We start from the raw sequence: 25501 nt of genomic DNA, 5'->3' as shown, positions 1-25501 counted from the left end.
TTTTCTTAATTAGTGATTAATTAATAAGGGAGTGCCCCGCCCATGGTGGGTGATGCCATCCCTGGGCTGGTGGTCCGGGGATCTATAAAAAAGCAAGCTGAGCAAGCCATGAGGAGCAAGTCAGTAAGCACCACCCCTCCATGGTCTCTGCATCAGCTCCTGCCTCCAGGTTCCTGCCCTGTGTGAGTTCCTGTCCTGACTTTTCCTTTGGTGATGAATTCGGACTTGGATGTACAAGCCAACTAAACCTTCTCCTCCCCAACTTATTTTTGGTCATGCTGTTTTGTGAAGCAACAGAAACCCTCACAAAGACACAGGCTTAGGGCTGGAGTATGGCTCGGCAGACAGAGGCTCCTGCCATCAAGCCTGGTGATCGAGTTCTATCCCCGTTGAAAGGAAAGAACCAACTCCTACAAGATATCCTCTGACCTCACACAAACGAGGAGGTGTGTGAAGGTGAGAAAACGCACCGCTCTAAGACGAGTGTAGCTTAACCAATTAAAGATGTAAAATTATGAAAACATGAAACATAAAATGTTACATAGAAACACATTACAAATGAAATGTGTGGCATGCCTTTTACAAATATGTATTACATTATACCTACTGCCCCTCCTCCCCAAGTATGATCGCAGTGGTTGAGAAGTGGATGTAGTGTTCGTGACCTGTGTGGCCTACGCGGCGTGCGTGGCGGCGTGCGTGGCGGCGTGCGTGGCGGCGTGCGTGGCGGCGTGCGTGGCGGCGTGCGTGGCGGCGTGCGTGGCGGCGTGCGTGGCGGCGTGCGTGGCGGCGTGCGTGGCGGCGTGCGTGGCGGCGTGCGTGGCGGCGTGCGTGGCGGCGTGCGTGGCGGCGTGCGTGGCGGCGTGCGTGGCGGCGTGCGTGGCGGCACACCCACAGATTCTAACTAAGCCACAACATCTGGAAATGAGCACTGAATGTCTTTAACTAATCAGAGACAGGAGAGCAGCAGACGTCTTAGTTTTTATATCCCTTAATGTTACATTAGCTTCCATGAAAGGGAAATGTGACTTTCTGAGGAGTCAAAATGTGAGCAGATGGCAAAAAGAAACTGACAGCGCCCCACCGGCCATTATGTGGCACTTGCCAGAGTTTTCACTGCTAAATAAATAGTCAGAGTAGGAAGCTCACAATGGCAGGGCACACATGGTGCTGACTCAATTCACCACCACGAGGTGACCTTAGGACTCAAGAGGACAAGACAATACAACAAACCACGTGATTCCCACATGATAGCCAAAGACCTCCTGGCCACATCTGCCCAGCTCAATAGTCAACTAGACAAAACCAGTCCTGGCTGAGCCCAAGACTTGGATTTCTTGCCTGGTGTACTAAGCTGGTTTTATGTGTCAACAGAGAAAGGAGCCTCAGTTGAGGAAATGCCTCCATGAGACCCAGTTGTAAGGCGTTTTCTCAACTAGTGATCAAGCGGGCAGGACCCAGCCCATTGTGAGTAGTGTTGTCCCTGGATTGGTCCTGGGTTCTATAAGAATGCAGGCTGAGTAAGCCAGAGGAAGCAAGCCAGTAAGCAGCACCCACCATGGCCTCTGATCAGCTCCTGCCTCCAGGTTCCTACCCTGTATGAGTTCCAGTCCTGACTTCCTTTGGTGATGAACAGCGACTGGAAGTGTAAGCTGAATAAACCCTTTCCTCCCCAACTTGCTTCTTGGTCATGATGTTTGTGCAGGAATAGAAACCCTGACTAAGACACCTGATATGTCAACATCACCCAGAAAGTAACTGTCACTGAAAATACCCTAGCTGTGCTCTACCGCAGCAGCCAGCAAGCTGTGAGTTTTGAGAGGAGTTCTAATGGCATGGTTTCAGTTAGTGATATGCATGTCATGCCTAAGGTGACCAGAGGAGGGCGTCAGATACCCAGGAACTATAATTACTGATGCCATGTGGGTGCTAAGAATCCAACTGAGACCTCTGCAAGAACAGCCAGCGCTCTCAACTACTGGGCCATCTCTAAGGCACCAGCGTCCGCATTGTAAATTAACAATGAATTTACACCACCAGAGAATTTAGAAGTAAAATCCATAGGGCACCAAAAGGAACTTCAAGACATGCAAAATATGGGGGAGGGGAAAGAGGTGTTCCACTGTGGGAACAGGCCATAGCAAAACCCTGGGACAGCCCAATCTTCAGCCTCGACTCTGACCTTCACTCTATCCTAATCATGAAGTAGGTCCCGGGAACCTTACATAAGCAGGAAGGAGTGGGAGCTTGTATCTCTAACATTCCTAAGCAGAACTGCTTACCTACCTCCAAGGTCTGGTATTAGAAGGTCTAGTTGGGGCGGGCAGGGGTCAGGGGTAATTTACTCATGAGTGGGAGGCTCTTATTAATGTGATCGGTGACCTGATAAAGGGGTCCTCAGAATTCTCTAATCTCTCTAACATATGAGGCCAGATCTTGCCAATGGTGACAGCTACCACCTCAATCAGGGACTTCCCAGTCCCCAGGACTGCAGGAAGCAGGTGGTACTTAAGCCACTGGTCTACAGCAGACTTACAGCAGTCTGGTATGAGTAAGGCAGGGTCGCACCTGCAAGACAGAAGTCTCCAGGGTATGACTGGGCTACTCTAACCTCTTTCTCAAAGTGGCTGCCAGAAGCCATGCAAATTCCCCTCTGCAGTCCTCAGCGCAGGCTCCGTAGATGGAAAGAGTAGACTGGAAGCTCGAAGTTCAAGGACCGTTCTCTAGGCCAGCGCTGCCAGAGATGGGGCAGACAGCGTGACACCCGCCTCTGCTTTTCTACCACCAGTCCTGTTTCTAAGTTTTTTGCTTTTCTTATACACTTTATTCACTTGGGGAGTGGACATGTACGTGTCATCATGAGGAGGTGAGAGGTCCAAGGCAAACTGCAGGATGAGATTCTCTCCTGAGCTCCCAGAACTGAACTTAGGACATCACACTTGGCATCTTCATCCACTGAGCCAGCTCACCAGTCCTGGCCTGAAGTTAGAGGGCACCCAAGGACGATGGGGGTACCCAGCACACCCCAACCGCAGGCTACCGGAGTAAATAAAAAGGGCAGAGCAGCAGCTTTCTCAGAGCAGGGGCACCCGGCCCTGTGTCTGCCCTGACACAGCTCTTCTTGGGCCTGGCATGGCTCCCGCCCACCCACCCTCCAGGGCTTTCTCCATCACTGCACTGCGTTAGGAATCTCCTCACCTGAACCTATCATCAGCATCAAACGTGCTTGTCCCCCATGTGAGAAAACCTACCCTCGTGTGCTGTCCCTTCTCCTACACGGGACACTGTCAAACAAACCTCGAGTATCTGAAGCCCGCTTTAAAGTATCTGGGTCTAAGTTGTTAGTCACGGTCATGCTTTTGGATTGGTTGGTTGGTTTTGTTTTTGTTTTTCAAGACAGGGTTTCTCTGGGAAGCTTTAGTTGTCCTGGAACTCATTCTGTACACCAAGCAGGCCTCAAACTCACAGAAATCCACCTGCCTATTCCTCTCAAGTGCGGGCATTAAAGATATGCACCACCACTGCCTGGAAATATTATTTATTATTACTTATTTATTAAATTACTATACAATTACTATCATTATTACTTATCTCACTGAGCAGCTAATACAGAAACCCACGGGCACTCACCCGTCTTTCTGTCACTCAATGTAACCAGCTCTGTGTGGGTAAACATAGGCTGTGTAATGCAGCGCCGTCCTCCCTGTCTGAACAGGACGCTGCAAGCAGGGCAGCCCAGTAGCTGACACCAGGTCAGCCAGCTCCAGGCAGCCCCCATTCTACTGCCTGCCTGTGAGCTGATGAACGGGGCTCTTTAGGAAAACAGGTTGAGAAACAAAACAATCATTTCGTCACACAAAAATGACCTGGAATCTGTATTCAGCATCCGTGGCTTACTGGGACAGCTAAAGCCACTGGTCACATGATCTCTGGCAGCACTGAGAAAAGCTGAATGCTATGACATAGTGCACAGCCCATACGCCCTACAACAGCCACTCTTGGCCTTTAAAGGAATCTGCCGACCCTGAGTCTGTTCGTGGTCTGAACGGCCTCCTGCCAAGGTCTACTGTCACCAGCTGTATCAGAATCAGTCACGACAATTTTTTTTTTTTAAACTGTATTTATCTACAATTACACTTTCTGATAATCGTCATTCCTTTCTTTTTTTTTTTTTAAGATTTATTCATTTATTATATATAAGTACACTGTAGCTGTCTTCAGATACACCAGAAGAGGGCATCGGATCTCTTTACAGATGGTTGTGAGCCACCATGTGGTTGCTGGGAATTGAACTCAGGACCTCTGGAAGAGCAGTCGGGTGCTCTTAACCGCTGAGCCATCTCTCCAGCCCCAGTCACGACAATTTTGAACGTACTTCATGACTAAGGAGAAACTTCTGTTCTTCTGCTTAACTCATCAGACTTAGCTCCAAATGACTCTGCTGCTTTGTCAAGTTAAGCCCAGTGTCACAGGACACGTTTTCTTAGAAATGGGCTAGATACTCTGAAAATAGCCACCTACAGGAGCGTTCTAGACGCATGCATCGTCAGGTCAGTAGAATTTTCCAGACTGGGGCTGTGGTGCAGAGGCAGGGCAGTGAGAAAAGACGCTCATCCAAGTATGTTTAACTGACACCCCGCCCCTTGAACTGTGGTACCAGCAAGGGCTTTAACACATCAGAGGTTCGGAACCAGGCAGGTAATGACCAGAGAGGAAAAGGGTGTGAGGCCAGCACCAAGGATTTCTCTGCTGAGCTCAGGGAATCTCTGGACAGACATATGCAGGCTGTGATCTCAGGTTTGCCCCAGAGATCAGAGAGGAGGAAATGAATACAAGGGCTTGACCGTAAGTCAGTCAGACTTCACGGCTGCATGGTTTCATGCCACAGAGTACTCTGTAATCAAAGTTTAGCTCTCAGCCTCAGTTGTCTCTCCTATAAAATCAGGGTAGAACATGCACGTTAATTCCCTTTCCCTACTTCCCTAACCCAAGTCGTGTGTAATCCATTCCACATGTCACAGAAATATTGTCAAGGCCACCCATTCTCTTAGCCAAGGCTACCCATTCTCTTGACCAAGGCTACCCATTCTCTTAGCCATCAAGCATTTTTCATAGGCCAGAAAGGAAAATAAACAAAACCTGTTTCCAGAGCCATCTGTCGTGCGGTTACTACATTCATGACACGCAGGTCACTTGTGAGTCTGACCAGATGCTCAGTCACAGAGAGAATCCAAGTCAGGCAGGAGCCTGCTCCCTTACCCTCAGGGCAGTCCCCGAACCCCTAGAACCTAAAACCATGGGCACTGTCAAACCCTATATACTGTTTTTCCTGTCTGTGCAAATCTGTACCAAAGATCGATTTATAAATAAGGCACAAAATAAGGGATTAGTACCTAATAATAAAACAGTTTTAACAAAACACTGTAAACAATGTTTAAAATTTATGAATTGTTTGGTTCCAAGATTTTCCATTTCATGTTTTTAAACTACTTAACCATAGGCAACTAAACTAAAAACACAGAAAGAGAGCCCATAAACAAGACTACGACAGGCTCTTAGCTCCGCCCCACAACCCCTAAGGAAGCAATCACCTCAGAGTGGTGCTGCAAAGCCCAGACCTAGGCATCCCATGGCCTAAAGTTGAGCCTCTGTATCATTAAAACCCAGCCGCCTCTTCTCAAGTGAAAAGGTTGCCCCTGCACCCGGGACGGATGCCTGTGAGTAGTAGAGGACCACTATGCACTGCGCAAGCCTTTGTCACGATGGCCAGCACATGAGGAATAGCTACTATCACCGTGCCAGCATGTGACACAGCCACAGGCTCAGCTGCAGTAACCTAGACTTGGCATGGGGTATTTTTAGAAAATCACCTCATAACACACACAGTAAAGAAAACAAAACAAGCCCGCCCCGCCCCTTGCCCCTCCTGCCCCCATCAGAAGAGCCAAGGTCTCGAGAGCCTACCAGAACCCAACCTGAAGGACGTGCAGGGCTCCACGCGCTGGAATGTATACGCTGGGAGAGAGGACCTGGCCTGCCCTGCCTCTCCTCAAAGCTTGGCAGGAGAAGCTGTGGGCAGCGGGCCATGACCAGAGGCCGCAGGTGTGCCGGCCAAGAGTGGCCAAGAGTGTCAACCTAAAATCTTGACTCACTCACAGTGTGGCCAGTTGAACAGCACGGAGAGAATACAGGTGGCTCATGAGATGAATGGCCCTGAAACAAGCTGTCACAGGTATAAGAGAGGGCCAATGTTCTGGGGCAGGATGTGAGCCTAACAAATGTTCCGGTCTTAACCCCACCCCTGCCCCACGCTGGCTACATGAATTAAAACTGAACTCCAGGAAAGAGCTAATCACACTGCCAGTAGAGGCAGCTGGGATCCCAGCCTGCTCTTCGACTCTTTGGTACCTAGGATGGCATTCCAAAAGACCCTTCATTTTACACGTGGGGAAACTGAGGCCAGAGCAGGAAGTCCTCTGGTGATCTAAAGGCAAGGAGAGTGGTCCTGCATAACAGTGGGCCCCAGTAGGCCAATTTTCACCAGCAGAGGCACAAGAATAGCGCCCGCCTGTAAGACCCTTGCAAAGGCTCTCCAGATGGCTCTCGGAGACGTTTGTAAGGGTCCCATCATGGGGGAAGGACGAGATAACCACTAGCAACTCTGCAGTCCGCTGAGGACAACTTAACCTACACTTCATAATCAGACACAGAGCACAGGACATTGTTCTGATCGGCAATCATCTTGAGGCTTAAAGGAGGAAAATGAGAGGAAATAAAACAAAAATAGCCAACCTGCATCTGCTCCAAGAGCCCGGTCAAGGTCTGCAGCCACGTCATGGTCTGGATGTACTGCTCCGTGTTCATGATTCTGAGCTCGGAGCGGAGCTCGGGGATGATCGCTCCAGTGCGCCAGCCGTGCTTTAGGGTCAGATCCTGAGCACAGAAACCACAGGGCGCCTCAGTCCCCTCAGAACTCAATACCATGCCTCCTGTCCCAGACTGGGAGGTATTTGCTCAGTCGGTCTTTATGTGTAATGGTTAGTTATTAACCAAGCTGAATGCGATGAATTACACTTAATTAAAACCAATCTGGCCCCGGGCTCTGACCATATCACCCAGGGAAAGTTCCCATTCTAGAAATAATGGCTGTGATTCATAGCTGCTTCAAAAAGGAGGGTGGGAGGCTTACGAGAGCATGGGGGGCATGTGGAGGAAATGTGGGGGAGCACGTAAGGGGACATGTGGGGGTCATGTGGGGGCATGGTAGCATATGGGAGCATGTGGGGGCACGGGGGTGTAGGGGGACATGGGGGGCATGTGGGGGCATGTGAGTGTGGGGGCATGTTGGGAAGCATATGGGGGATGTGGGGGCATGAGGAACAGGGGGAGCATGTGGGGACATGTGGGGGGCATGTGGGGGTGGGGGAATGTTGGGGGTATAGAACCACTAACCATGGTCTGTGGGGAAAAAACAAAACATGGTCTGTGAGATCAGGGGTCAGGCTCAACCCTAATGCCCTGAACAACCCTCACTGAAGCTGAGTGAGGGACCCCTGTGATCCTAGGTCAAGATTTCCAGGTTAGCTAGAGCAATATACCACGAGATGCAGACTTTTAAGGGGACCAGGGAAGGAGACCAATGGTACAGCACCTGCCTGGCATGCACAAGGCCCTGGGTTCAAACCCTAGTATTGCACACGTGTGGGGAGTATCCTTTATTCAATACTGCAGAACTTCCCAGACCTCCGGTACACATCCACCATGTACCAGGCTAAGAGGCTGAGGGAGCTGTGAGCATGCGCGTGCACTCTTGGAGTTTTCTGACATACTGACAAAAGGGAAGAAAGGTCCTTGCATTTAGCTTTCCACACGTTTCTGATTGAATCTGTGAGTACCTTTCTAATTTCCATCACCTCAAAGAGAAAAACAAAACTATCTTTTCACAACTCTGACCTCTCCTGTTTTGTAAAAGGGAGACTTTCAAAACTGGGCCGCACTCTGGGTTTCTAAGAAACACCCCCCCCCCCCAAGGAGAAAGGTTCCTCACCGCCAGATCACTGTATATGTGGTCACCAAAATACAGTACTTTGGATCCTCTCCATCCAGTGAGCTTCAAAAATTCATACAAATTGCCCTGCAACGGAAGAGGAACACAGACCATTACAGGCCAGAAACCGCCCAGGGGCCCATAGTCTACGATACCTGCTTTAAAATTCAGAAAAATCATTTTTAACGCTTATGATTTATTTTAAAAAGCTAAAAGCACACCCATGGAAACAAACCTCTCAGACTTTTCTCTGATGCCAAATGTACTCTGAAAAAATTTAGGCATGACGGTGGTCAACTTTAAGCCCTGCAATCAGGAAGCAGAGTCAGGCGGACCTCTGCGAGTTCGAGGCCAGACTGGTCTACGTATTCCAGGCTGGCCAAGACTACACAGTGAGCCTGTCTCAGAAACAACAAAAGAACATTCCAGATTGCATCCGCCTCCCTGCAGTTATCTTTACACTAATCAAACATGCCGAGACCGTGATTCTATAGAAACGACTTCTAATTTTATTATGCTGCCACAGTTGATTCTTTCTGCCAATCCCCTTGAGGGTGAACACTCACAACATCACCTCGTTTGTAAACATCCTCACAGAAAGTTCTGGGAGACGCATCTAAATCTTCTGACTTGTTAGAAGTAAAACGTCTGAATTAAAACGAACGTTTTTATGGCCTAGAAAATACACTCACTGCTAAATCTCGCAGGCTGTTGTCAACCCACCGAGAATGTTCAGTCAAGAAAACGACTCTGATAATGTTCAGAAAAAAAATGATCAGCCATGGTTCGAACTCCTGACAGCCTTGTTCTATGGCCGGGGGTTTAAAACTGCACATGAAATGTTTCTCAGCTGGAAATACGTTGGATGAACAACCAAGCAAGATGGACGCACCTCAAAGAGAAATCTCCGAGGTTTACGACTGACACTTTACATTTTAGAGAGGGTGGCGCCTTAAACGTTATTTTTTTTTTAATGGGCAACTTTGAGTTAATCTGAAATTATAATCTATTATAAATTATAGTCAGGGAACCCGGCTGTCCCAAGCACCTGGCCGGTCCCAGAACCCGCAGCCCCTGTGACTACAAGGCAAACAACAGGAGGAGCCCGGAGAAGGCATGCGTACCTGCTTGTAGATCTGGCCTTTCTGCAGCTTGTGGATTTTATCCCAGAGTAAGACACCTTTCTCGTTCACCTTTCGGAAAGGTCTAGCAACAGAGAAGGGAAATGTTACTAGAATACATGGTAACAGTTAAAAGCTCTCTGCTCCACAAGATACTAAGTGGGGAGTCACTGAGAACAGGAAGTACCCATACTGCATCCCCTGGCCCAGGTCACCCCATTCCACACAACATAGACCCCACTACAGACCCACTACACACAGTAGGTGATGAAGAGCAAGGAAAAAAAAGAAAAGAAAAGAATTCTAGAGCCAACCACCCTTGGCAAGCACGAGCCCTTTAGTCAGGTCTCCCTAGGACAGTGGTTCTCCATCTTCCTAATGCCCTGACCCTTTAATACAGTTCCTCATGTTGTGGTGACCCCCAACCATAACATTATTTTTATTGCTACTTCATAACTTTTTTGTTACTGTTATGAGTCATTAAGTATCTGATATGTGACTGTGTGAAAGGTCACCACCCCCTGCCCTAGCATAGTCAGCAGGACAGAGAGCATCTGCTTCACAAGGTGAAGCCTGCAGGAACTCTGCTGCCTGCAGATGCTATGGAACTCTGGCATCCTGGGTCAAATGCCAGGTCCGGGGGTGGGGCCTTAGCTCTGATGAGCCTGGAAGCAGGACCGCCCTGTCCCTCACGCCCAGGTACAGCCTGTGGGACTCGGCCTGTCTTTTTGTGTAATTGTCTCTCCAGTCACAGAAATAGAAACTCACTTTATGCATCAGAACACATTTTCCCTTTCTGAGGAACATGGAAATCACTTTGTGTACTCTTATTTATATCTCTTTTCCTTTAATCCTGTCAGCAACCTCTTGTGTGATGTCACAGTCTGAAACACATTAGCAGTAAGATAGGCTGGCGGCTTTTGCTAGCCAAGTTCGGCATGTTTAGTGGCTGTGTAACATTCCTGCACATGGACATTCTGATTAACAAGTCATCCTCAACTGTTGGCTTCAATAAACAACAGAAGGAGAGGGAATGTTTCAGCCATTATTCCAGAACAAGGGGTGGGGGGAAGAACACTGCTGGGCTGAGTCCCTCCCAGGAAGAGCCCAGGCCTGACTCCTCCATCTCAGATAAACGTTTGAGAAGAGCCTGGGTAAAGGGAGGCCCAGCCTCCACAGGAATCTAAAAACCCAGTAAGGAGGCTAGAGGCAACATGGCTGGTGTATAGCTTCTGACCACACTCAAGACTCAGTCTGTATGCTCTGTTTTTGAGCTTGCCTCTTCTTAGCACCCCAATGGTACACAGGTTGCCCTCACTTCAGACACCACAGTAGGATCCCCAGAACTACCCACTGAGGTAGGTCACCAGCTACAAGGATGCTAGTCACCAACCACAGGTCAAGGAAGGTCTGGGAAAACCCTTCCCAAAGTAAGCCATAGATAGACAGAAGCTCTCTGTAGAATGCTAGCATAAGAATCTTCACTGTGTTGGCCTCTAGGAGTGGGGCCACCTAGTCTGCCCCCAGGGTAGAGGACACATTAGTACTCTTGGACTGATCCTGACTTCTTCCCTCCCCCTTCCCAAAGCTGCAGAGGCAGGAGGACATTATATAAGACATGGCTGTGACTTGTGCTGGGTTGCAGGCTTCTGCAAAAGTCAACTGCAGTTTGAAATGCACCAATTAGCTGTTTCAAGAGCTGCCACCAGGCAGTCTGGCATTGGTGGTGTTCACACCTCATACCCCACAAGGCATCTGGGGGCCAAGCCTGCTTTGCTGTATGGCATTAATCCCTGTTCTCCACTGTAGTCTTGCTTCCTAAAGCCTGACTCAGAACCGCAGCAACCCACACTCAACTGAGAACACTGTCTGCTATGTGCCCCGTCCCGCCGGTCCCCAAGCTAAGTGTCAGACAGGTCACAAATTAGAAACTATGTCTCAGATGCTTAATGATTCTGCTACTGGCTCTCGTGATGGCATGCCATGCCTGTATTCACAAACACAGTCAAGTCCCCAGTAGACGGGCCCTCACCTCCGCTTGTCATTGAAGAAGTTCGGTTTCTCGGCCTGAACTATGACCACATCGAAAAGGTCCCGCCAGTCCTTCCCCACGATGTACCGCATCCCTTTGTCTCTGGAACAAGGCAGCCAGGTGAGCTGACATCAAAGGGATGAACGTTTTTTATTTTCTTGCAAACTATTTCTTTCCAGCTACTAAAACGAATGGCATCTGACCCGCGAGCCAACAGCTGCAGGGGACAGACAGAACTCACACAAAGCTACTGGGGCTATTGGTAATGAGGAACATCTTCTTGCCGTGGGCAGCCAATTTAGCCAACACCGCGCGGGTCTGCTCAGCATAACAGATGTACTTCTCTAGGAATGAGAGGGAAGTTCACACAGTCAGGACGGAATCGGGCACTCTGCAGGCACTTATGAGATGGGCACCTGGGGCACGCAGAGTCCTAGGCACAGTGGGGAAACTCAGGTCTCAAGGAAGGCTGACTCCGGGAAATATGGGAATGTCCAGTGCACAGGAAACAAAGACTACCCCTCCCCCAAGCCCCACCCCTACTGAAGAGAAGGATAATATGGTTCAGCTGCCATCCCCTCTTAGACTGACAAGACACCAGGAATCTACACCGCAGGATCAGGGGCCTTAAACAATCCTCAGGAACCCGGGGCCCCTGCTCGGCCCCGCCCACCCCGGGGTGCGATGTCTAACCGCCCACACACCAACGCCCACACACCAGCACAGCAAGTGCTGCTGAGCGCTTACCAATGTCCGCTTCGATAGCTCGGTACATTATTCCCTTGATGTGGACATCCCGTATGGAGTCCTGTGAAAAGGCAGATTCCTCATCAGTGAGAGAGAGCTGAGGGGGCAGGACGTTAGCTCCATGGGGCTCACTGCCTGTCAGTCCAAGGTCTACACCTCCCAACGCTAGCCCCGGAGGCGTCTAGGGCAAACTTGTGCTTCCACAGTGACACGGGCTGTTGCCATACGTTTCCAAGGACCTCCTTTGAGAAGGTCATTTGTGCAATTCTGAATGAGGTCCCCATGACAAACAGCAGTTTACATGCAGGGTGATAAACAGAGGGCAGATAGCCTGCAGGAAGGGAGTCCCTGTCCCTCGTCCTCATTTTTACACGCAAACAGTTCTGTAAGGTCAGGCAGAGGTAGGGACAAAGACGAGATGCAGGAAAGAGAGAGAGCCAAAGTCCATTGCAGGCTCAGGGCTGTGCCAGCATGGTGTCACCAGGCGTCACTGCAGAGCTCTGCTGGCAGGGTGAGAGATGTCTAGCAGCCCTTCTTAGACTCCTGGAGTGTGATGGAAACTTTCTGGTACCAGTGGCAGGGGCCTAGGTCTATCTTGTTACCGGTAGACTTCTGTCAGAGTGGACCACTCAGGGCTATAAACTTAATCTCAATTAGCTTCAGCATAAACCCATTTCACTTTTACCCAACACAGAAGGCAATGGTGAAGAATCTAGGCCCTGCTGTGTGACATTGGGCAAGACAGTCAAGCTCTCTGTGCCTCGGTGTCTTTCAACCGGGGTAATGATAATAGTAGCACCAATACAAAGGCTTAATATAAAAGTCAGAACAGAGTCTGGAACATCAGCTCTGTGAGCGCTTGCTGTTGGTGGTAGCAATCCTTGGAGGAAAAACCTGAACCTTCATGTAAACATTTCTCCTGTTACAAGTGAGTCTTAAATAGAGTGTCTCTATACACAAAAGGAGAGTTGAAACTAAATATTTAAACTTAGGCCAGTTTTTATCAAAGCAAGGCTGAGAAAGTACAAGGCACCCTCGACTCTAAATCCTGAAATCAGGACGGTAAAAACTATATTGGATGAGGGAAGTTGAAAGGTGGCTCAATGGTTAAGAGCACTGGCTGCTCTTCCAGAGGGCCTGGGTTCAATTCTTAACGCACCATGTGGTGGCTCACAAGAGACTAGGGCACCAGGCACACACACGGTATACAGACATGCGTGTAGACGAAACACACACACACACACACACACACACACACACACACACGCACGCACGCACACACACAGCTAGACATAGTAGTGCAAGCCTTTAATCCTGACACACAGGAGGCAGAAGCATTCTCTGTGAGTTTAAGCCCAGCCTGATCTACATATCAAGTTCCAGGACAGCTAGAGCTACACAGAGGAACCCTGTCTCAAAAAAATAAAAACAAAATTTACACTGGCCATGAGTGTACAATAAAAATATTTTGGTATAGAAATAGGTATCTTTGGGGGCCAGAGAGATGGCTCAGAGGTTAAGAGCACTGACAGTTCTTCCAGAGGTCCTGAGTTCAATTCCCATCAACCATAAATGGCTCACGACCATCTGTAATGGGATCTAATGCCCTCACATACATAAAATAAATAAATTAATCTTTTCTTAAAAAGATTTAAAAATATGTATCTTTAAGAATATATAAATATTTTAATTAGTTGTCTCCAGCTGAATCTCACCATGTATATCATCCGCATGTAAGGGTGGGCCCTGACATAGCAGGGGATGGGCAATGCAAAATGAACTCAATGGTATTGCTGTAGCCTATTGGCTCATTGCTTTGTTTGGGCATGTTTCGTCTCAACTGGTCTTTTGTCTGTAGATTATGGTTCCTCATCTTGTGCTTTTATGGACTTCAGTTATATGTGTGTTTCTTCTTCTATTTTTTTTTAAATTCTGTTCTTTTGTTGTTAGCTTCTAAAGAGAGAAAAAAGGAGGAGTTGGGGGAGGGGAGAAGGGAAGAATCTGGGAGGAGTTGGGGAAAGGGAAGTCATGAGCAGAATATATTGTTTGAAAATCTTTTCAATTAAACGATATTGTGGCTATGGTAGATACAGGAGTACAAGCCTATAATCCCAGCACTCAGAATACAGATGCAGGCAGATCGCTAAGGGTTCAAGGTCATAAGGCCTACAGAGCAGGTTCCAGGCCAGCCAGGGATACAGAGTGAGACCCTGGCTCAGAAACAAAAAACAAAACCAAACAACAGCAACAACAGCAAAAGCTGTGGCTATAAGAACACATAATAGATAAATGAAATGGAATTATTGGTGCAAAACACTATACCTGTGCATGTGCACACACATACACACACACACACAAACATGCACACACACACACACAAACACAAACACGCACACACACACCCCCACACACGCACAAGTTTTTTAAAAATCACATTTCCATAAAGTTAACACTGTCTGAAACATTACTATGTGAAAGTTACTGTGCTATTTTACATGTGTTATGTTATTTGGACCCCTAGCAATCTTGATAGGTAGGTACTAAACGTTCATTTACTTAGAAACTAAAATACAATAAAAAAATAAATAGGCATTTTTAAGGAAACTAAATTATATTGTTTATATTGTAAAAATGTAAGCACTCTGTGATTATCAAATAAATAATACCCGAACATATTTTTAGTATTAAGAAAGTTGGCACAGCTTAATACATAGAATTCTATAACTGTGACTGAACATGAACTAAAAATACACAAACTTATAAAACGTGTACATATATGCAGCTAAGGGCTGTATCTGTCTGCAGCCCTCCAGTGGGATTCTGCCGGCCTCAGTGAGTCACTTGGAGCCTTTGTGGCTATGAGGAAAAGGTTCCCTATAAACCAACCTCTCCCTACCCAACCTGGGCATCATGATGGGGGACAGTGGCCTCTCCTGTATGAAGGAGATATCCTCCTTATAGCAGGCTTAGGTAGGAGAACAGGCAGGACTGCCAGAGAATTAATAAGTCCAGGTCACAGCGGACACATCTGTGATAGAGCAGCTGCCCCGATTGTTCTGATGTTTCTGAAATAGCTGTGTCCCTTAATGACCTCCACTGTCAATCACAGAGACAGTGAGCCGAGAGAGAGAGAGAGAGAGAGAGAGAGAGAGAGAAACACACACACCCCTAGATAGCAGCTGGCCTTCTCTGGGAGGCCACAGAGCCGCAGCCTGAAGTCACCCTGCCTCTGCCTCACCTTGACATCTTTGTACAAGTGCACAGGCTCATAGTCGATGTTGTTCTTCAGGAAGTGCTCGTTCACACAGGACAGCAGGGTCATCTCGGGCAGTGAGAAGATGTCCATGAACTGCTTCATGGTGTTCCCGTGAGAACTCTGCAGAGGGAAGACAGGCTTAACGAGCAGACCCGTCTCACGAGGTGACAAACAGCAGAGACTGCTGGAAGTCAGGGGTTTCCAGGAACCCACCCTCGGCTCCCTCTGCACAGGGCGCCCTTCTAACAGTGAGACAGTGATACGCTCCCCTGCCCTGAGCCTCAGCAGAAGCTACTCTTCCTAGGTACGCTTAGGTAGCCCTCCTGCTTCCTTCCCTTCTTTCCTTCCCTCTCCCTCTCAGGAGGTCACAGAGGATAGCAACACTGGAGTCGCGCCCAGGCAGAGGCAGCAGAGCAGACCTCAGTGTCAGAATGCTTCAGCCCACCTCAGGACATGCAGGTCCTCTGGCTAAGTGACTTAGTGACTTAGTGACTTAGACCAAAAAAAGGTGGAGCCGCACCTGCTCAGGGATGGTAGCAAGTGGGGTAGATAAGAGAAGATGGAGAGGCCGTCCTCCAGAGGGAGACATCATGGACGACAGAGAGTCAGCAAGAGCCCACAGTGGTTCTTCAGTACTGTAGTCTCTCACATCTACAATCCTTCCACACCCAATGGGATTCCACCAATCACACACACAGCAGGGGAGTCCAATAGCTAAAGGGTCTTTAGCCACAGATGTCCCTTCCCCAAAATGCCACGAGCCCAAGGCTTGGCTCTTACCAGCTGGGGATACTGTGAAGTCACCAGATCATAAACTGCACCCGGAGACTAAGGTCCTGACCAACTCAGAGCTGACACAGGAGGCAGGGCTCAGCCATAGGAAACAGATGTGTCTGTGCCCCTAAACCCTTATCTTCTTCCCTCCCTCCACTACCCATTTCCCCTCCCCCACACCCTTCTCACCAATGTTCTGCCTCACCACAGGCCTGGATGCATCAGAGCCAAGACCTCTAAAACCAGAAGCCAAAGTCAGTCCTACCTCCCTCAGATGCTTTACCAGCCACCAAACAGCCAAAGGAGAAAGGCTGATGTTCCGGGTGGCCGGTGGCTTTTCTTACCTTTCCATAAAAGTCACTCATCTGCTCCAGCGGCACATGGGACCCCTCGTACATGTCAATGACCTCTTCATCAGGAACAACACTGAGGCCTCTGCAAAAAATACAGATGCTCAACGGAGAGAACGGCTCTGGACTGCGTCTCCTGATGTGGTTTTCCACTGTGGTAGGAGACTTGTCACCATGAGACAAAACATGCCACAGCAGCAGCTGCAGCCAGCGGGCGGGATATTACTGTAGGGCCTCTGTTGCTGACAAGTTCCAGATTCACGCCCGGCGGTGGCGGTAGGCACCTTTAGTCCCAGCACTCAGGAAGCAGAGGCAGGCAGATCTTTGGGTTCAAGGACAATCTGGTCTACAGACAGAGCTGCAGGGCAGCCAGGACTACACAGAGAAACCCTGTCTCAGAAAACAACAATGGGCTGGAGAGCACTGACTGATCTTCCAGAGGTCCTGAGTTCAAATCCCAGCGACTACATGGTGGCTTACAATCATCTGTAATGGGATCTGATGCCCTCTTCTGGTGTGTCTGAAGACAGCATCAGTGTACTTATATATAATAAATAAATCTTAAAAAATAAATAACAACAAACAAAACAGGTTTACAGCACTAACTAACCCGACATCACACCTCAGACATGCCAAGCAGGGTTACGCCTGGGCGCTCCATTACTAGTCACCCATTCTAGAGAGTCACTGTTCTTCCCACAGGAGCCGCCATGCATTAGCAAAGTGGAAAGCAGCATGTCAGTATTTAAATCCAGGGTCTCTCAGCTCTCAGCCCACTATGATGGAAGGTTTGCCAAGGACTCGCTTTGGGACCGGGTGTTTCACACATGCGAGCAGAGAAAGGCTATTCGTGTTCTAATTCACTCTTCTTCCTCCGCTGCTGTCCCCTATTGAGTGCTGAGGTAGAAAGGGTCACACAGGAGGCTGAGTGGATTATACCCACGACCCGAGGCAGGCAGGCAGGCAGGCATCCCTCACCACCTGCCGGCCCCTGCAACTTGCAAATGAGTCCAGTCTCTGCCTATCCAGTGTATTCAAGTGTCATTCTGCATGCAGAGTGGGTGCCACATGCTGACATGGACTTTCCCATCCCAGAGGGCTGCTCTTCCGCCCTTCTCCACAGGTGAGCACTTGAGAAACAGAACGAGTAACTAGGAAACTGCTAGGCCTGGCTGCCTTCCACAGGGGCGGGTCGAACAGCAGGAGCTCTAACAGGTGATTAGGCACGGAGCCTTCTGATATTGAGGTGCACACACTATGTAAACCCAATACTGAGGTACACACTCTGTGTAAACCTGATACTGAGGTGCACACATGATATGGTTTCTGCTTTGATATGTGATATCCTCTTATCTCCACTCCCCACATTAGGTTTAAAGGCACCCCACTGCATCCACTGACATTTTGCCTGACTGACTTGTTACAACTCTTGGCCTTTTGAGAACAAAAGAACACTGTGCTCCAGCAATCAGATAAGACATTGCTAGCAAAGCAGACCATTCTAGACTGACCTTGGAGAACAGCTCTTGCAAAGCAGCCATCTACACAGCCATACAAGGAAGGAAAGCAAGCAAAAGCCTGAGGGGAACCATGAGCTGAGGGCTGAGGCTTCCCTCTCTCTCCCACTCCCTGCCTCCCCACAAAGCCCCAGAGGCCTGGCCTTGCAGCCAGTGCTGCGGCTGAATGAAACCTAAGGCTTAACCTACAGCAGATCTTAAAACCGAGTGCAACTGGACCTTGCAGGTTTCTTCTCACTATTTATTCTTGACTCATTTAGAGGGGAGCGAGAAATGCACTTTCGCCTGCCCATCCCACATACCTCCACCACACAACCACCTGTACAGAGCAGGCTCTGGAGTTGGCCTTTGACAGAGAAACCCAGGCTTCCGGAGCATCACGAGCCTGCTGAGACCAGTGATGTGCAGGCAGCAAGGAGGAAGTGAGGATGACCCCAGAGAAAGGCGCACAACGCTGGGCCCTGGAGAGTCGTTCACAACACAGGGACTTAGACATAAACAGAGGGGACAACAGTGCGGTGGGGGGTGAGGAGGGCCTGGCATGAACCAAGGAAGGAGCAGGACCACTTCAGACCTGGAGGATGAAACAGGACAGACTACAGTGGGCCATAGATAGGGGTAGGAATGGGGGATTTCCAGAAGGCAAGGAGAGGGGAGAGGAGCATGAGACAGGCCAGGCGTCTAGGGGAAAGTGGAACAGAGGCCTCCTGTTAATTTTGCCCAACTCATCCACTCCCTATGCTAATGAAGTGAAGCTTCTCTTCTCTCTGGAGCTGAGGCTGGGGGATGCAAGCTAGTGTTGCTTGAGAACACCAAGTCATGAAGTCAGCGAAGTCCTTATCTCACAAGCATAAGGAGCCAAGGTTGATCCCCTGGAACCCACATTTAATAAGAGGATGATGATGACGATGATGATGAGGAGGAGGATGATGACAGATAGTATAAGCTGGACACAGTGGCCCCATGCCCATAAACATATCAGTGCTATGAAGCTGAAACAGGTGGACCCCTGAGGCTTACTGACCAGTCAGTCCAGTCGAATGGTGAGCCCCAAGTTTAGGGGGAGACCCTGTCTCAAAAATAAAGTGACTGAGAAAGACACCTGATATTGACCTCTACACACAAGCACACACACATAGGTAAACATAAATGAAAACACACAGCCACACAGACACACACACACACACACACACACACACACACACACACACACACAAGAAAGAAAGAAAGAGAGGTGAGTTCAGACAATGTCGATTTCAAGCTCAGAGTCAGCCAGATCTGTCCCTGGACTGCAGTCAGCAAAGCAATGTGGTTTCTTATTAGTAAACCAGTTCCTGTTCATTTTCAGTTACTAAGGGTCTTAACGAACTCAGTAATTTAAAAACTTGTGTAGAAGCAGCCAAGAGTTGAAAGTAGGTAGAATAAAATGCCTGAAACGTAGACATATGCCAAAGACTTCAAGTCCACTGTGGGACACGTGTAAACGAGAGGGGCACCTGTCCCTGAGGCCAGGGAGGAGACAGAGACTGAAGAGGAATGGCCCCCACAGACCCATGGGTTTGAAGGCTTGGCCATGGGGATTGGCACTATAAGAGGTGTGGCCTTTTTGGTGGAAGTGTTTCACCGTGAGGGTGGTTTTGGGGTCTCAATCATGCTACACCTAGTGTGGCACACAGTCAGTCTCTTTCTGCTGCTCCTTCTCCAGCACCATGTCTGCCTGCATGCTGCCATGTCCCTGCCATAGTGGTAATGGACTGAACCTCTGAACCTGTAAGCCAGCCCCATTCAAATGTTGTCCTTATAAGAGTTGCTGCGGTCATGGTGTCTGCTCACAGCAGTAAAACCATAACTAAGACAGAGATATAGCGACAAAAGAAAAAATCAGGCGAGGCCCTTCCTAACACTGGTGACCCTCACTTCTGTGACGGCTAATCTGGGTCTGATCCCTGGAACCGACTCTATAACGCTGTCCTCTGACGAAGTCTTCCCTGAGACAAGCAGCCACACTAGACGGCACCAAGAGGACAGCGTCTGTTTTTTTATAAAAAGATAAACATTTAAGTCATTGGAAAGTAATCATGTTTGACCCATGTGACGTTCTGAAGAAGCAAACACGCCTAGGCAGGGAAAGAAACAAATAAAATAAATTTATTAAGTTAAGGAAAAAGCGATCATCGTACAAGGAAGAAGATTGGAGTGCACATCACCACTTGTTTGTGAGTCCACGGGTGAGACCTAAGGAGTCAGCACGAAGAATGACAGCTGTAACATTGAAGTCCAAGATGGGGGCAGAACCAAGCACTGTGACCACTGTCTAGAAACCATACGTGTGAGCATGTGCATGCACAGAGAAGAGGGCACAGGGCTGGCGGTCTGCACACCTGTTTTACTCTCGTAGGAAAGTAAGAGTATGAGAGAAGAACCAAACTATAGCACCCATGCTTTTTAAAGTATAAGAGACAAACTACACCCTCCTAGACCCCTCCCTAATAAGAAAATGTCAAGACAAAACCTTTCATTTCAACAGTGAGAGATTTCTATCTAAACAACATACTTCTACGAATTCTAATAAAGAAGAAAGGGAATCTTAATATCCGACACCTTAATCACCATATTGAGAATGATATGTACCCACCTCGCCCCAGCACCCTAGGACCCTCTCAGCATCCCAGTCAGCCTCCTCCTGATGGCTCCCCATGACCTGAGAGCATGCCTGCCCACCGTCACCAGCCGCTCTGGGCTGTACTGCTCACCTGTGTGGCTTCTCACCCACCCTCAAGCCCCAGAAGGCATCCCGTAGCCAAACCCTCAGCGTTAGGTTGCACCAGGCCCTGTTACATATTCCTGAACAAGTCAGGGAGTGGCAGAAGTGTAATCTACACATGGCCACTTCCCTTAACCCGGGTCAGTTAGCCAGACCTGAGATCTGACGTCCCCGGGCCACACCTGCAAATCAACCCTTGCTTACCTGTACACCGTTCCCATCTGGATGTAATGAAAGGCATCAATCTTCATCAACACTGCCTTTAGGAACATAAACATGTGCACACACGTGAATTACAATGTGCATGTAAACCGAGTGATCCAAGGGTTGTTATAAACCCTGTCACCATTACATTTCCCTAACACAGTGGTTCTCAACCTTCCTGAAGCTGCGACCCTTTGACTGTCGTTGTGAGCCTAGCCTTGGGGTGACCCCAACCGTAATTTTATTTTCCTTGCCACTTCCTAACAGACAGTTATGAACCACAGTATAAATATCTGTGTTTCCCGGTGGTCTGAGACACGGCCAGCCCTGTGAAAGGGTCATCATATCCCCAAGGGGTCACAACCCACAGGTTGAGAACCACTGCGTGCAGTTTCCAAAAGCCTTGCTTGTTAGCTGAGGTGTTTTTTAAGGGTATGGCATATGAGCAAAAGAAAAAGGGGAACCATATGACAGCTGGCTCCTCCCCCCACATCACCAGCACTAGCTGGCACTCCCAAACAGCACCCTGATTGCAAGCTTTCCTCATGCCTCTTGCCATTGGCTCGACCAAATCTATTTGGATAATCAGGTTCTGCAACCCCCAAGAACTTCATTCCAAACCATTCCCCATGGAGAGTGCCAGTGGCTTTACTGAGCAGCACCGTATTTCCGAACACCATGAAACTACAGAAGAACAGATCAAACTCACCCGCTGGACGTCGTAATGGAGTCCACGGATGGCAAAGTTTGGGTCATACTCATACTTCCTGATTTCTGCAGGATACTGAGAGAGAAGAGAGGACACGTGGTTAGCTAAGATCAGAGAAGAAGACGGGCATGGGGGTGCATGCCCAGGACCCTAGCACTTACAAAGTTGTGGCAGAAGGATCAGGAGTTCAAGATTATTCTCGGCTACACATTGAGTTCAAGAAAAAAGAAAAAAAAGGAGGACACTAAGCTCAGGATGGGCACAGATCTGCCCCTGTAGGGAGGCTCAGGAGTCATTCTATTCTGGAAGGAAAGTGACCCCAGCAGGGACAGGCCACAACTTGGTCCTCTGTGTCTCAGCCCTGCCCTGAGCCCTATTTGTGTGTCCAGACTGAGATTAGACCTCACGCCCTTGACCCAACCCATTTGCACATCTAACACCATCATGCCGAGCTCTTTGATGGCCACTCTTAACTGTCAGCCTGTTAGGATCTAGTATCACCATGGAAACACACCTCTGGGCATATCTGAGGAGCTTCTAGATTGGGCTAATGGAGGCGCAAAGACCAGCCTAGATATGGGTGGCACTGAGCTAGCCACCAGCGTTTCTTGCTGCTTCCTGACGACAGACGCAATGGGACCAGCCTCCACTAGCCTAGGAGTGGGTCCTGCTCCAGGTCCTCTGTCTAAGCCAGGTATTTTGTCACAGCCTGGGTGTTAACCAATAGAAGCTGCCTGCTTCCATGACATCCAAATGAGGTCATTTCAGGAGGAGCCTCTGTAAGTCTCCACTGTGCTCACCCAGCTGTGCCTGCTGGGGAACCCCACAGGTACTGTCCCAGGGCCCTGTCTCCCTATGGTTCCCATCCACTTCTACTGCTCTGAGAACACACAGATTTCTTGAAGACAGCCTGGTGTCTGCCATTTCCTAGTTACATAGCCTCAATCACGTTCTAAAACATTGTCAATCTCTCCTCTATATCATATGAGAATCCAGGACCCTCCTTCCCCCAGACCCAGAGCTGAGAGCACCCATCCACCAGCTTCTGCTGCCTGCATGTTGGTGCCGCTGTGCCCATTTTACAGAAAGAAAGGCTGGGCAAGCATGGAGACCCCCAGGGAGCCTGCCAAGCCACTCGCTCTGCTGTTGGCTCCCTGGAACCACCGAGCACCACTTGCCTGAAGGAAGGCACATGGCAGGTTTTCAAGTCAGGCTGCACGAAGCACTGACTTAAATGTCACATTTGGGCTCATTTATCTTGCACCCGTGTGTGTGCCAAGAAATCCCCAACCTGATATTTCTCCCCGTGGGTGTTCTCAAGACTTCTGAACACCATGTACGGTTCTGCATATTTCCTGAGATGCTTGCCAACGCCCACACTAAACCAGCCATGGGGATGTGGCTCTGCTCACTGCATGTCTGAAGGCTCCATTAGCCTGGGGTGGGGTCACTGCCCAGCAGGAAGGAGACAGTGCCTCCTGCTTTTTTGTGGCTCAGAGTTCTGGGGATTAGAGTCAAGAATTTACCCAGGAATCTAAGCTGCACAGTGGTTGAGCCTTGGATCTGTGTCACATTCAGTCCACCCCTAGCCCACCTACTCCACCCTCAACCAGCCCAGAACCCTTCTTAGGGTTTCTATTGCTCCATAAAACACCACGGCCAGGGGGAAGTCAGGGCAGGAACTCAAGCAGAGGCCATGAGGAACTTGCCCAGCCTGCTTTCTTCTGGTGCTCAGAACACAAATTCAGAGGTAAAGCCCAACTCTATAAGCTGGACCCTCTAGCGTCAATCAATACTCAATAAATGCCCACTCGCCTACAGGCAATCTGATTGAGGCACTTTCTCAAGTGAGTTTCCTAGTCCCAAATTACTCTAGCTTGTGTCAAGTTGACAAAAAAACTAACCAGTATAACCCCTCTCCTCCCAGGTAGCGGCTACCAAGTCAGAAGCTCAACAAGTTGGTGGGAAGTATTTCCAAGCCAGAGAAAAGCATGGTTTTGAGGACAGACAGAAACAGCTGAGCCTCAATAGGACAGTGGCTTCAGGAAAACCATGAGCATGCCAATAAAGTCCAAAGTTTGCCCTGGACAGAGCAGCCCTAGGAACATTAATTCCTCAGTGCAACAGAAGACTCGGGCAACCCCCCACGCATAGGTGACTGCCACAGTGCTGGAGCCTGGCTGTGTTCCGCCTTTGTGGCTAACTGCAGCTATCTGAATGGCTAACAGTTTCCACAGTACCGCCAGGAATTTCAGAAGTACAGATGCCTGGAAATGTACTGGTCTTTCAGAGCTTTTAGTCTGGTATTTCACACAGCCTGAATTATGAGTCTGGCCGAAAGTGACGCTCTTTCAGACCTCACAAAAGAGGAAGCAAAGACAGCACAACCTCCGTGGAGTGCTGGCCCAAACAAAGCTCTCACCCACTGGCAGAGAGCCTATACCTCAGGCATTTGTTGAGCGTGTATTTTGTGTCAAGCACTGTGCCAGGGACAGAGAATACAAGTGACAGTGTTGGTCCCAAGGGTCCCAAGGGACGCTACCCTGGGAGCCATGCCATAAGCAAGAGAATACTCCTGGAGCACAACCCCTTACAGTGATCCATGCTATAGAGAGCCCAGTGTGAGGGCCAGACAGCTGACAGGAACAGCAGCCAGCCCTGTGCTGTCTGTGGCAAGCGAGGAGACACGGAAGGCAGCACTGGCAAGCCTATTAAAAATTCATTTTCCAGAAGGGAGAGAGCCCAGGGGAGTGTTTGTGGCTCTTATGTTTACTTTTTTGTTTAAAATTTGTTTGTTTTTTGGAGATAGTGTTTCTCTGTGTATCCCTGGCTGTCCTGGAACTCACTATGTGGACCAGGCTGGCCTTGAACTCAGAGAGAGATCTGCCTGCCTCTGCCTCTGGAGTGCTGGGAATGAAGGCATGTGCCGCCGCCACCCAACTATATTTATTTACTTATAAAGAGAGAGACTGGGGAGATGGCTCTGGCCCAGGGCAGTTCCCGGCACCCACATCCAGTGGTTGCAACCACCTATAGCGCCAGCTCTGAGGGACCCAATGCCTTCTTCTGGTCTCCATGGACACCCACTCATGTGTACAGAGACACACGGATACACATAAATAACAAATGAAATACATTGTTTAAAAAAAGTAACAACTTGCTAGCAGGTGGAGAACAGAAGTGAGGGCACAGAGGGGAAGGCACCAAATGTACTCAGACCGGACGACTGCTCAGTCCAGGGCAGTGGCATCAGGAGAGATGAGAAGCACGTGGGATCAAGATCACATTTTAAGTGAGTCTCTCAGGGGTTGGGGATTTAGCTCAGTGGTAGAGTGCTTGCCTATCAAGCGTAAGGCCCTGGGTTCGGTCCCCAGCTCCGGAAAAAAAAAAAAAAAGAAAGAAAGAAATTAAGTGAGTCTCTCACATATCAGTAGCATGCTCACAGCCAGAGTGATGTCCCTGGAGGGTAGCACAGGCAGACTAAAAAGAGTCTTTGTGCAGTGGAGAAGCCCAAACATCCATCCCTCAGGAGATGAAAGGCAGCACCCAGTGACATGTCCACTGTGGCGTGATGACAACCACACTTGACCTCTGACCCCTTAAACCCAGAATCCATTCCACCATGAGGAAAAACAACAAACAGCCTGGGAGAGACATCCTACCATGCACATCAGTGATGTCCTTCGTTATCCTAAAGGAGGCGGCAGAGAGTCAGCTAACTGAGAGATTTTACCAATGCAACACCAGAGAGGGTTGCCATGTCGGTATCAAATCCTCTGTGTGACAAGGCCCGGCAGTAACAGAATGTCAGCATTCAGGGAAGAGGACAGGGTACAGTAGGCCTACCACTGAGGCTTCGCTACATGCTAAGCCTTACACAGTCTTAAAATGGAGGGAGTTAGGGGTTGGTGGGCTTTGAATCTGAGAAGGGCGGTCACCAATCACTTAAGCACAGAAGAGGATTGGCAAAATGGCTCTGC

General features: G+C 49.1%; 1 protein-coding gene across 2 annotated transcripts in view; it reads right to left on the bottom strand.

Moving 5' to 3' along the window:
• Nt5dc3 (5'-nucleotidase domain containing 3) overlaps positions 1–25501 on the bottom strand; it is a 56822-nt gene that overhangs the window by 6879 nt on the left and 24442 nt on the right. Inside the window, exons 3-12 of one of the 2 annotated variants that reach the window (NM_001134887.3) lie at positions 21522–21596; positions 20813–20868; positions 16322–16412; positions 15186–15323; positions 11948–12008; positions 11442–11544; positions 11201–11302; positions 9172–9253; positions 8048–8134; positions 6793–6933 (exon numbers count right to left, since the gene is read on the bottom strand). In NM_001134887.3, coding sequence (NP_001128359.1) covers positions 6793–6933; positions 8048–8134; positions 9172–9253; positions 11201–11302; positions 11442–11544; positions 11948–12008; positions 15186–15323; positions 16322–16412; positions 20813–20868; positions 21522–21596 — 936 coding nt within the window. Of the gene's footprint in view, positions 1–6792; positions 6934–8047; positions 8135–9171; positions 9254–11200; positions 11326–11441; positions 11545–11947; positions 12009–15185; positions 15324–16321; positions 16413–20812; positions 20869–21521; positions 21597–25501 lie in introns of those variants that run through there. The other variant, XR_005486729.2, reaches the window with a different exon arrangement.

Source organism: Rattus norvegicus, chromosome 7 (assembly GCF_036323735.1).
Source record: "Rattus norvegicus strain BN/NHsdMcwi chromosome 7, GRCr8, whole genome shotgun sequence".
Lineage (NCBI taxonomy): Eukaryota > Metazoa > Chordata > Mammalia > Rodentia > Muridae > Rattus > Rattus norvegicus.
Note: the sequence above shows the minus strand (reverse complement) of the source record. Positions and strands in the feature narration are given on the sequence as shown.